We start from the raw sequence: 10,787 nt of genomic DNA on the forward strand, positions 1-10,787 counted from the left end.
TCGGAGACTTTTGGATTCTAAAAATCAGCAAATAAAATTTTAACATGGTCCAACAGTATTAATGAACCTTGAAGAAAAACTTGGATAGAGGGTGTGGGATTGATGGGTGGGTGGGGAATCATTTGGCAGCTAGTTCTGACAGAGGTTTGCAAGAACTGTATCAATTTGAGCAGTTTTGAAGATGATAAAGAAACGACACCACAGCTGTTTATATTTAACAATATATATATATTTCAATTTCAATGTACATTCCGTTTTGACATAAGCTTTTATTCACAAACAAAAGTAGGCATCTAAATAAATACTATATAAAATAGAACTTCAAAATAAATATATCTATAAAGGGACATTTTTGTATGTGAGTTTTTTCTTTTTGCTATATTTGTTTTTAAACAAAACAGAAGCACATTGCTCTTTTATCAACATTAAGAATGCAGAAGCCAGAGAAATGCAGAATACAAGCTCAGATCGGAAGGTTGCTTAATTGAGCTAAAAAAAATCACGTGATGAAATCCTAGTGGCCAAGTAGGTGTACCACAAGAAAAGATGTAACCACAGCGACCTGAACACGGCTAAGGGACTGTGGAAAGGAAGATCGCTCATTTTTGCAAAGGTCAGGTTACACTGCACCAATGCAAACACACAGCTCGTAGTGTGGAGCCACGGCACGGCTGCTCTGTGGCTGAGAGGGTAGAAAGAGGGGGAAAAAACACATAAATATCAGGGAAAAGTAAGCGTGTGCATGTGCGCGTGTGTGCGAGCGTGCGTGTGTTGCGGTGGGGGTAAAAGAGCTAGAAATCTTGAATAAGATGGAATGGAATGTTACTTGAGAGGGTTCTCTTTCCCTCCCAGACAAGTTCACGCACAGCCGCTGGATATGTCAATCAAGCATAGAAGATGTTTCACCATTTTAGGAGGTCAAAAAAAGAAGAAAAAAAAAACATGGCCACAACAAACACATACAAATGGAAAAGGGTTACCGTGGAGAAAAATAGTTATCGTGGAGCTGAAATGGTGTTCCTTCAGTGAACTCAATTAAATCTAGTTTCAGGGGCACAGAGGAACCAGGAATTAGCCTTGCCTTTCGTGCTAATGAGGCATGGCTAGCATAAACAGAGGTATTTTTTATTGCCTGGCACACGTTTCTAAATCAAGTGCTTGTAATAGAAAGACCCAAATCCCCAGCCTTCTGCTCCACAACCACATCGTTTTTACCTCCAAGCCACACCCAATCCCCCTCAAAAAAATTATATTCATCTATATATTTTTGTACTGAATTGTAATTAAAACTGTACCATGCAATTCTTTAGGACATTTGAAATGCATCTTAAGACGGCTAATTTCTTGACACTATTTACAAGAGCATGTAACCTGCATAGTTCTAGATCTAGGCTATCGATGATATATTTGCAACTCTTTCCTATGTGACTATGCAAAGCCTCCTTGTTCATCACTACTTTGGCACCTACCCAAAAGTTAGATTGCAAAGACTTAAACCCTAGCCTTATACATTCAAGACTAAGAACAGTAGTGTTCTTCTGCTTTTCTGATTTGTGCAACAGAGACGAGTGCAAGCAGAAGGATATGCGGTGGTCCAAAGTCTTGATTAAATGAGTGAGAGCTCTATATATGAAAACACGGGTTTTACCCCCCCACACACACCTAAGGATTTGAACAGTCCTTCAAAACAGGTCATCGTACCTTTAAGAGCTTGCTGTCAAACTATTTTGCTATATTGTGATAAAGTATGCTCACTTAAAATGAGAAAAGGTTTACAAGCTAGAACTCTATGGTGCACTCCTTTGGCCAAAATATCTGTAATTCTAGAGACTTACCACAAAAATCTATATGAGGGAAGCAGATCAAACCAAAGTAGGGCACTGTCATATGATATGGCTGGTGGGGGCTTGGTGCATGGCAAACTAGAGGAATTTCGCAAATTACACCGGAATTGTACAGGCCATTGTACTTAACGCTGTGCTTTTGCCCTTAGTCCTGGGTGCCTCAGTACAAATGACAAGGTTAATAGATAACCCTGCTACTGACCTATCTCTCCAGAGGTTTATGGATGCATTTTGTGTCAATGCAATAGCTTCTTTTAAATGGTTACCTTTGCCTGTCTAGCAAATGTTTCTTATTAAATTGGCTACCGAGTTGAAATTATACTCTGTACATAATAATGTGAAAATTATGCTCCCTGAGGTGAAGTTTTTCCTCTACAAGTCAAACTGCTATTATTTGGAAGAAATAATGCGGAAGTTCATGTATGGTGTGACATTTTAAATCGATCTGTGAAAGTGACTTGTCATCAAAACGGCACAAACCTGCGTCTAAGGTAACCGGAAACATCCTGTCGTGCAGTGGTGAAACGTGGTCTCATACAGATTCTCCAATATACTAGATTGCATTTATTTGTAACAAAGGAACTTCAACCTAACAACATCGCCTCCTATTATCACCTCAGAAAAGGAGGGAAAGCTCTATAACAAGCTTATAAGTGGGCATAGAGGTAAAGTCCAGTTATTTCGATTTATAGCTTGTGTTATTAACTTGCAATGCACTGAAACCTTTCCTTGGTGTCAGATCCATGGGTGGACTGCCAAAGCATAGAATGCTTTTCTACGTGTAATATTTACTTTGACTGTTCCAAGCCACCCAAAGGGAAAATAAACAGAAAAAAAGAGATTTGCCTTTTTCAAATAGACGCTTTGCTCAAATGCAGAATTCTGTGTTGGCAAGTGTTTCAGAGGCTGAAATGCCACACAGAGCACCCCATGGGGTTAGGGATGGGCGATGATGACACAATGGGCCTTCTCTGTGTAGATGTTGATGAGGATCACGTAAAGACTTGAGCCAGTTGTCCCAGCAAATGTCTTTACTGACTTGCAGTGTGCACCATGAGAGCAAAGATCAAGCACGAACCCTTTAAGTACCATAATTCTGGGTGTGGTGTGTGTGTGTGTGTGTGTGGGGGGGGCACATGAGTTTTTTGGAGAAGGTCCCTGCAGCTTCCAACCGAAGGTCCTCCATTTGTACATTTCAATCGCTGGAAGGCGCCATCATGACACCTGCTTCTCCAAAGGACAGGCCTTGGCTTCTGCCCCCATAAGGCCCGCCTGGGCGCTCTTGCAGCGGCAGCCAGGGCGGCTCAGGCCATCGTAGCACTTCTGCGAGAGCTTGGCGCAGCCCACAGCGGGCAGGTAGCACACCAAGCAGGGCAGCACCAGCGACAGGGCAGCCATGAAGGACCAGCGTGCGCAGCAGTTCGAGTGCTGGCAGGAGCACGGCTTGTCGGCGCACGAGCCCTCCTCATCCTCATCCTCCGTGCAGTGGTAGAAGACACCCTTGACCAAGCACATGCACGTGGCTGAGTCCACCAGGCTCTGGGCCGAGCACAGGCACTCCTGGTTGCACACCCAGCACGATGGCAGGGTCCGCGGCAACGTGCACTCCGTGCACCTGCACTTCCCGCACTTCTCACACAGCGGGGCGTGGCTCCGATTGGCCGGCACCCCCACCCCTGCTTTCGAGTCCTGCATCTTGGTGCTTGGTGGTTTGGGCGGCTCGACGCCTGGCACTCGGCTGTGGCCCGCGCCTCCTGTATAGGCCTCGACCATAGGGGTGGGGGCTGCGTGCTCCAGCAAGCGCTGGTCAGAGGAGGTGCTGCTGCTGCTGCTTATGGAGCTGGGCCGGCCGCTGAAGGAGATCCAGGGGTGAGTGGTGGCGTCCGGAGCCTCGCACCGGGATGGGTGGGGAGGGTGCTGGGTCCCCAGCAGCACCTCCTGCCCCCTGGTGGCCCCCTTGTGGCTCGGCGGCTGCTGGGAAACCACCGCAGGGCTGTCGATGTAGTCATTCTCCACATGCAACGACTTCATCTGGTCAATGGGGTAGATGGTCAGGGGGTGGTGGAGGCGGCCGTAAGGGACCCGGCTGTCCAGCAACGGCTGCACCATGATGGAGGAGGAGACTCCGGGAATGTGGTGAGGAACCCTTGACTCCATGTGTTGGCTATGTCCCTCATACACCAAGTAGAGCTCAGGTCAGCATCTAGCAGTCCTGAAAAGACAGCAGTGTGACGACAAGGCAGTCAGCTTCTTAGAGGTCCCAATCTCTTCTGTTCACGGTGACTACCATCTACGTTATTCATGACAAAACAATGTTCTGCAACCTTACTGGCTTATCGGGAATTAATATGGCAAAATAGAATAAAAATAATGTGCTGATTTCCTTCTCTAATTTGGTATATTTAACTCACAGTAAAAAAAATGCAAGTCATAATGAAACCTTTATGACCATTTGAAGTTGATAGCGAAATGCATACAGCTTGCGAGTCAAATTCAAAGGCAACACTTTCGATCGACTTATTCCCAAGTATGCAATGTGTGGTCAACGCTATGGCAACCACAAGATTCAGAGATACCAGTTCTTTATGTCGTCTTAAGGAAACTGTAAGCGCAAAACCCACAAGTGCTTATGGCGTCAAATAGAGACCACCTATAACAACTCATTAGACCACAGGAAGTCAGATTTACAAATATTAACGGCGACGACACAGGACTCCATATGTTTACGGGAGGAATCCTTCAATGATATTTGATGGATTGGTTTATGAAATGTTATATAGTCTATACGCCCACGTCGTTGCGATCTTTGTATACTCTTGAAGGCTGAAAAACATCAAAACCATTTTAATGTCTTAAATATGATTTTAACATGTATAATAATTCGCAATCAGCAAATAAATACTTAACCTGTTGCAGGATTTTGGCTAAATAAAAAGCCTTGTGCATTGGGTTTATGTGCTTTTCACCAGCGCGTTTGTGTATGCTCTTGCGTACATTATCTGGTTACTCGGAAACAACTGGCCTCTGAAACCGAGCGATTTGCTCATGGTCGGTCTTTTCTGTTTAATTCTTATCTTAAAATGTATCGTAATACTGTCAGATCACTTTACGGTGTGCATATACTGACAATTTAACACCGTAACAGGCGGGCGTAACAGAATTAATTTAACAAACATAAATGGGTTTAGATGAGAATTATCGAGTTGGACCAAATGCCTTTTTTCTTACTAACAAAGAAATAATTTTAGGAGATTGGTGACAAGCAAAAAATCATCTGATCTACAACAGCGATCGAGCGCAAGAGCTGCGGTAGCGCGTCACACAGTGGGCTTTGGTAGAACGCGAGTAGTGTCGCTCAGGCAAACGTCTGCGCAACGCCGGAGCGCTTTCTCTCAACCGGGGACTGTACTTTAAAATGAAGATCACTTGCTGAAACCATGTAGGCGATAATGTATTCCATCGTTAATTTCGGATTTTCGCAAATGTACCCTGTTTTTTCTATTCTTAAATATACAACGACACGGTCACGGTAGTTACCGTAGTTAAATATTGACAAAATACAGAGACATCGTTTTGCAAAAGAACTATTTTTTGTAGCTGACTCTGGCTAAGTTAGAAAATGGAAGAAAAGACTCAGAATCTCAACTGGAACCATGACCAACCGCGCCAGGGTGTCGTAATTTATCATGCACATACTGTGTATTACTAGTTGGAAAAAACAAAACTTACATGCTTTGGGAAACGACGCATTTTGTTCTCTCAAATAAGCAGTGTAATATTCCAATATTGAAGAGATAGTTCCGTGTAAAACCACACGAAAAAGGTCCTGACCAGCATCCGCGCAATGTGTTCTGCAGTGAGGACACGGTCTTTCTGACACGATGTTGCAACTACATGAGGGAAATGGCTTTTTATGAATGGGAGGGTTAGAGACGTACTGCGCAGATGCTTTGGCCGTTTTTTTTCCCTTTTTTGTGAATGGGAGGGCATTACGACTCAACGCAAATGCGGGGGTTACACTTTTTATGAATGGGAGAGCTCCGAATTTCATTGCGCATGCGCCATACGAGGATTTCATGAATGGAAGAATGGGGTCTTTTCGGCACAAGGGCAATGGCAGAGCGGATTACATGAATAAGGCGGCTATGTGCCTCACGTCGCTGCTACTTTAATTTATGTTGCCTCTGCACGTTCTTATTGTATCCCCGGGGATTTCACCTGTACGGGCATGTCGAATTGGGAATAAAGATGAGAAAATCCGAGCGTTCTCTTTAAACCACCAGACGTAAAGACTATGATTTGGGCTTTCTCTCCGTATTTCGTGCGACGTCTGTGGGGTGAGCCAACGTGATAATGGACCTTAGGCTGAAGAAATAAACAGCACTTCAATTCACCCTTATATAAATATAAAACCAAAGATTCACAATTAGGCTATTATCAGTTACATTACCGTGACGTGAATTTCTGGAAACGCAATGTAATCTAATCCGACTAAGGCGAACCCTTGTCTCATTATCATATTAGTCTAAGAAAGATTAATTTTTATCTTGACTGTAGCACGCTACTTTATCTTCACCTGTGTATGTATATTTGTGTGTGTGTGTGTGTGTCGGAGTGGTGGTGGGGGTGCTTCAGCAGCTGCTTTTCTTTCTTTCTTTCTTTCTTTCTTTCTTTCTTTCTTTCTTTCTTTCTTTCTTTCTTTCTTTCTTTCTTTCTTTATTTATTTATTTATTTTTGCATTCCCGCTTTGTCGTTATTTTTACACCCAACACGGAAAAGACAAGTCGTTACTGACATGGCGAGCTGTGGAATAGTAAAAGGACGTTCATGACACTCGCCAGTAAAACACAAACGGCACGAGGAGCATGGCGGATCTACAAAAGAACAGGATGTTGTTGATTTGTAACGAAACCCCGAGAAGGAAATGAGTGTGAATTTCCTTTTTAACATCCCCCTGTCTACGCTACCCCCATGGATAACTCCCAGCTTGCGGCTTGACTAATGCTGTCAAAGGTTAATGGACAGCCTCTACATTAGCACCGATTTCCATGACAACATTGCCTATTTCAAACTAGATTTGAATGATCCGTTAGACTAAATTTAGACACAAATAACCGTTTGATACATTGGCTCTGCGGGTATGGTTTCATCGTAGGCTCTATTTCTGCATATTTATTGCCGAACATAGTCAAACTGACAGTGGCGAAAATACAGCCTATCAAAACGTCGTTTAGCTACGTAGACGAGCAATGTTTTCTGTACTGAGTCGTAATCTAGAGGAAAGATATCAAGGTGAAAAAAATGGCTTGCCCTTAGTCCTCTTTGAATGTCATGTTTTCTATTCAGTGCTAATGACTACAAAGTGGAAATACGATTATCGCGTAGGAAATGAGGGAGTTTCGCAGCTACAATACACAGCAGGTCACACTTTACTATGGAAATTACTCATCAACGGGCTCTCGCAGATATTAACTAGCCAGTCTGGCGAAAAAAAGCTTTCTGTCAGTACGATTATTTAGGTATTGTTACAAGCTGGGGCATGATCTATAGGCTACCCTTCATTTGACATTGATGCTTGAAGTCTATCTTGTTTGCCCTTATTTCTCCAAGCTAGCGATAATTCTTTTTTTCGTTGTTAAAAGTTATTGGCAAGATGACGACGCGAACAACGATTTACACAAAGCTTTAATCGGGCGGCGCTGTGCTTAGCTCATTAAACACTTATTAAACTTCCGAATTATAACTGTTTCCACCTCCCTTAAAAAGTAACAAATGTCGACTTGCATTTTGTCGGTACTTAAAAACTAACTGTTCATTAGATCAACCTATTAAGTTGTGCCTGTTGCCGTGAGGTCAGGCTAGAGTGGTGACCTGATTGAAAGAGCAGCTGACTATGTGCCTGACTTGGGTGGGGGGTGTCCCCAAGCTCCAAGCCAAGCCCACAGGAAGGAGCTTGTGTGAGGGATGTATGCGGAGAATGTGAGCCTCTGGTGTTCTGGGTCTGTGTGGGAAGAAGGGGAAGCCCTCCACCCCACCCCCCAGCTCCTACACTATTACTGAGGGAAAGCTGAGCTCTTGCCGAGATTGTGACCCCCGACCCTTCTTCAGAGAACTGACAGGAGTGGCCCTGAACTCTCACCCACGGGACAAACTAGCAATGAAGCGTGACCTGGTGCTGGGGTGTGGACCCACCATTCATGAGGCCAGCATTCTGGGCATTCCACGCGCCGCTCCCCTCACACAGCTGCCTTCCTCCCTGGAGACCCTTGCTCCAGTAGCACCCACCACCCACCCTCACCCACCCTGCACCCCCCCAGCCAATCCCCATTCAAAGCACAAAGGGTTTCGCTGTCACAGGGGACCCATTCCTCACCTCGAAAGACAGCCATCACAATCTTGCTTTTAAGGAAGAGAGACACCTTGCTTTATTCAGGCAAGGAGAAACGACCTAAACTGCAGATACTGCATCGTCCACAAGAAACCACACTGTTCCAGTCTCCCATCCAAGCTAACTCAGATTAAAGATACGTGGCAGTTTGCCTAGGGCCCATTTCACTGAGCTCATGGGTGTTTACCCCGTTTCCTCTGAGCCTGTGTCAGTGTGTGCGTCTCCGCTGATATACGTATAGATTTGATATGCCTGGCTCATTGTCAGCACCAACATCTGGATTTTGCAGTTTCACTCTGGAATTGACCATGTGGACCAGGTGGTCTGTACATGTGAAAGGAAGAAGGTAATAAATGGCACCTTACCATGAGTCTACATTTATATGCCTGACTGGATGAAAACTATGGATTTGGATTTGAAACATGCTACCCTTTCTCTTTTGTCTAATGTGTTATAACTGTCTGGAAATCAAGATGGTTTGCTTCATATTTTGGCACTGGCCAAATATATTTCTGTATTAGAGGGAGACCTGTAGCACTTCTTCCTTTGCAGTTAACAATGTAGGACAGAATCATGAGTGTTATAAGACTGCTATAAGAGTATTGTAACTAAATACCTTGACATTGTTCATGACTGTGAAGCCCTTGGCCCCCGAGGACACATTAGGGCAGTTTTGCTCATTATCTTTCTTCAAAAGCGGCACAATTTCCCCGATTATATGTTAGTATTTAGGCAAAATGTCTGTTTTATCTCTCATCTCTGAGCCTTCCACTGGGCAGTCACGCATGTGTGGCTTTTGCAGTTAGGCATTTCCGAGCTTTTTCAAGGAAACCTCATGAGGACAAGACTATTTTTCACTCACATTCTACCATACTCTGTTTCTTCATGTCTTCCCATTTGGCAAGCCCATGTTACAGGTGGCCTAGTGTGAACCCCTAACTCCTTCCATCTGTAATGTCACTGTGGGGAAGAAGTGTGGTGCTCTTCGGCAGTCCCAGAAAGGTCTGACATTGGTCAGTGGTGTACAGTGGTGAATCCCTGGCAGAACATGAGCTGCGTTTGATCGCTGAGTCAGCATATCTGCGGCACCCGGCTTGAGGATTCCTTCACTAACAGTCCCCCCCTCCACCACCCCCTGGCTAGAAGTAGTAGGAGGTGTGCGTCATGCTTCCTCTAAGAAGGCACTTTTCCCCGGATGATGAAGGAGAGTCCGCTAGTACCTTTCCGGACAGGGCTCCGGGTTATTTGTTTGTCCACCATTAATGATTAATGACCCCGAGGGAGGCGAGTGCAGGTCAGGACAGAGAGATCAAGAAAGACCGCAGAAGTGTAAGGACTTTCAGTTTAGTGGATGGGATCTATTGATGACACTTGATATCTGTTTAGCCTCCTGTGTGTTTCCCAGCCCCATTCTGTGCATTGATAAGAACTTGGGGCTCAGATTAACCAGGCCTCACGCTCCCGTTTTTCATTAATTGGCCAGATTGCCTGCGTATCAATCAGATTAGCAGCAGGGGATCGAGGTGGAGAGTGCTTTGCAGAGAGAGTTTACCCGGGAGGAAGTGCGGATCTTTGATCTGGGCTAATGAGCTGCCAATACCGCCCTCAAGGGCCACTTCCTGGGGCCAGCTGGAAGCCTGCGAGTTGGGCCACCTGAAATAACATGTAGGCTTGCCCTTCCTAAAGAGACCCTACCGCCGTGCCCTCCCCCCATTCTTCCTTTATGGTACATCCCTCTTCCTCCCCCCTTCAATGATAATTGGAGATAGAGGTAGACTGAAGTCACCCAGTGTCTTTTTGTCCTCTGTATATGTATTTGCTCTGTGCTCTGTCCGGAGCAGATGCTGGGAGGGTAGACTCTCACTCCACTTAAGTGGAATTCCTTTTGAATGCCTTCAGGTTAGGGAGTGTTTAGAGAACCATTGAAGTTGTAGGCAACAAGATCAGTTTGGTCAGAAAATAAAAGTTTGAAACATGCACTGTGAGTTTTGAGGAAAAAGGGCAGATTTGATCAAAGGTCCTTCTAACCAGACTTTTGTTTTAACACTATCAAGTCATTTGCAGACAGAAGATGGCAACACAAAGAACAAGGGAAGCTACTTGAGTATTTTTTGTAATTATGTATTTTTTTGTTATTATGTATCCTTGATTCCTGAATGAACCCAAAATCTCCATTTGTCCCCATGCTGAAATCAAGCAAGCTTTCATAATGGACAATTTGGACAATTTGGACAATTTGAACTTCTCTGGCTCCGCCCACACCTCCTCCAAATCCGCGGTCACACCCCTCTCACACCCGTTGTTTGCGACCGTGGGAGAGGGCTGGAGCAGGCTCGCCCAGTCCCCAGAACCTCAGATCTTCTATTTCCTTCTGTCGTCTCTGGCTCAGGTGCCCTCTATGTCCTGAGAGCGCAGATGTCCAGCCACCACACCCCCAGCAGCTCTCTAATGCTCATACCTGGCCCCGCCTCCGACTAGTGAGTCATGCCGAGGTCGACAGCGAGCACACAGCAGCCCCTTTGACGGGCCCTGGGACAGCGCGACACGGAACACTT

General features: G+C 45.0%; 1 protein-coding gene across 1 annotated transcript; it reads right to left on the reverse strand.

Moving 5' to 3' along the window:
* Window positions 1-207: 207 nt before the first annotated feature.
* spry4 (sprouty homolog 4 (Drosophila)) lies at window positions 208-5,736 on the reverse strand. Its single transcript, XM_027023050.3, has 2 exons — window positions 5,574-5,736; window positions 208-4,056 (listed from the first exon to the last, which is right to left on the reverse strand). The coding sequence occupies exon 2, from the start codon at window positions 3,999-4,001 to the stop codon at window positions 3,060-3,062; it is 942 nt and encodes a 313-aa protein (XP_026878851.2). The 5' UTR covers window positions 4,002-4,056; window positions 5,574-5,736; the 3' UTR covers window positions 208-3,059.
* Between the last annotated feature and the right edge of the window lie 5,051 nt (window positions 5,737-10,787).

The sequence above is a fragment of the Electrophorus electricus genome, chromosome 8 (assembly GCF_041902795.1).
Source record: "Electrophorus electricus isolate QZ-2024a chromosome 8, ASM4190279v1, whole genome shotgun sequence".
NCBI classification, from domain to species: domain Eukaryota; kingdom Metazoa; phylum Chordata; class Actinopteri; order Gymnotiformes; family Gymnotidae; genus Electrophorus; species Electrophorus electricus.

Bases quoted from the DNA above. Each gene is read 5' to 3' on its own strand.
- spry4 (XM_027023050.3), bottom strand. From the start codon at position 4,001: ATGGAGTCAAGGGTTCCTCACCACATTCCCGGAGTCTCCTCCTCCATC.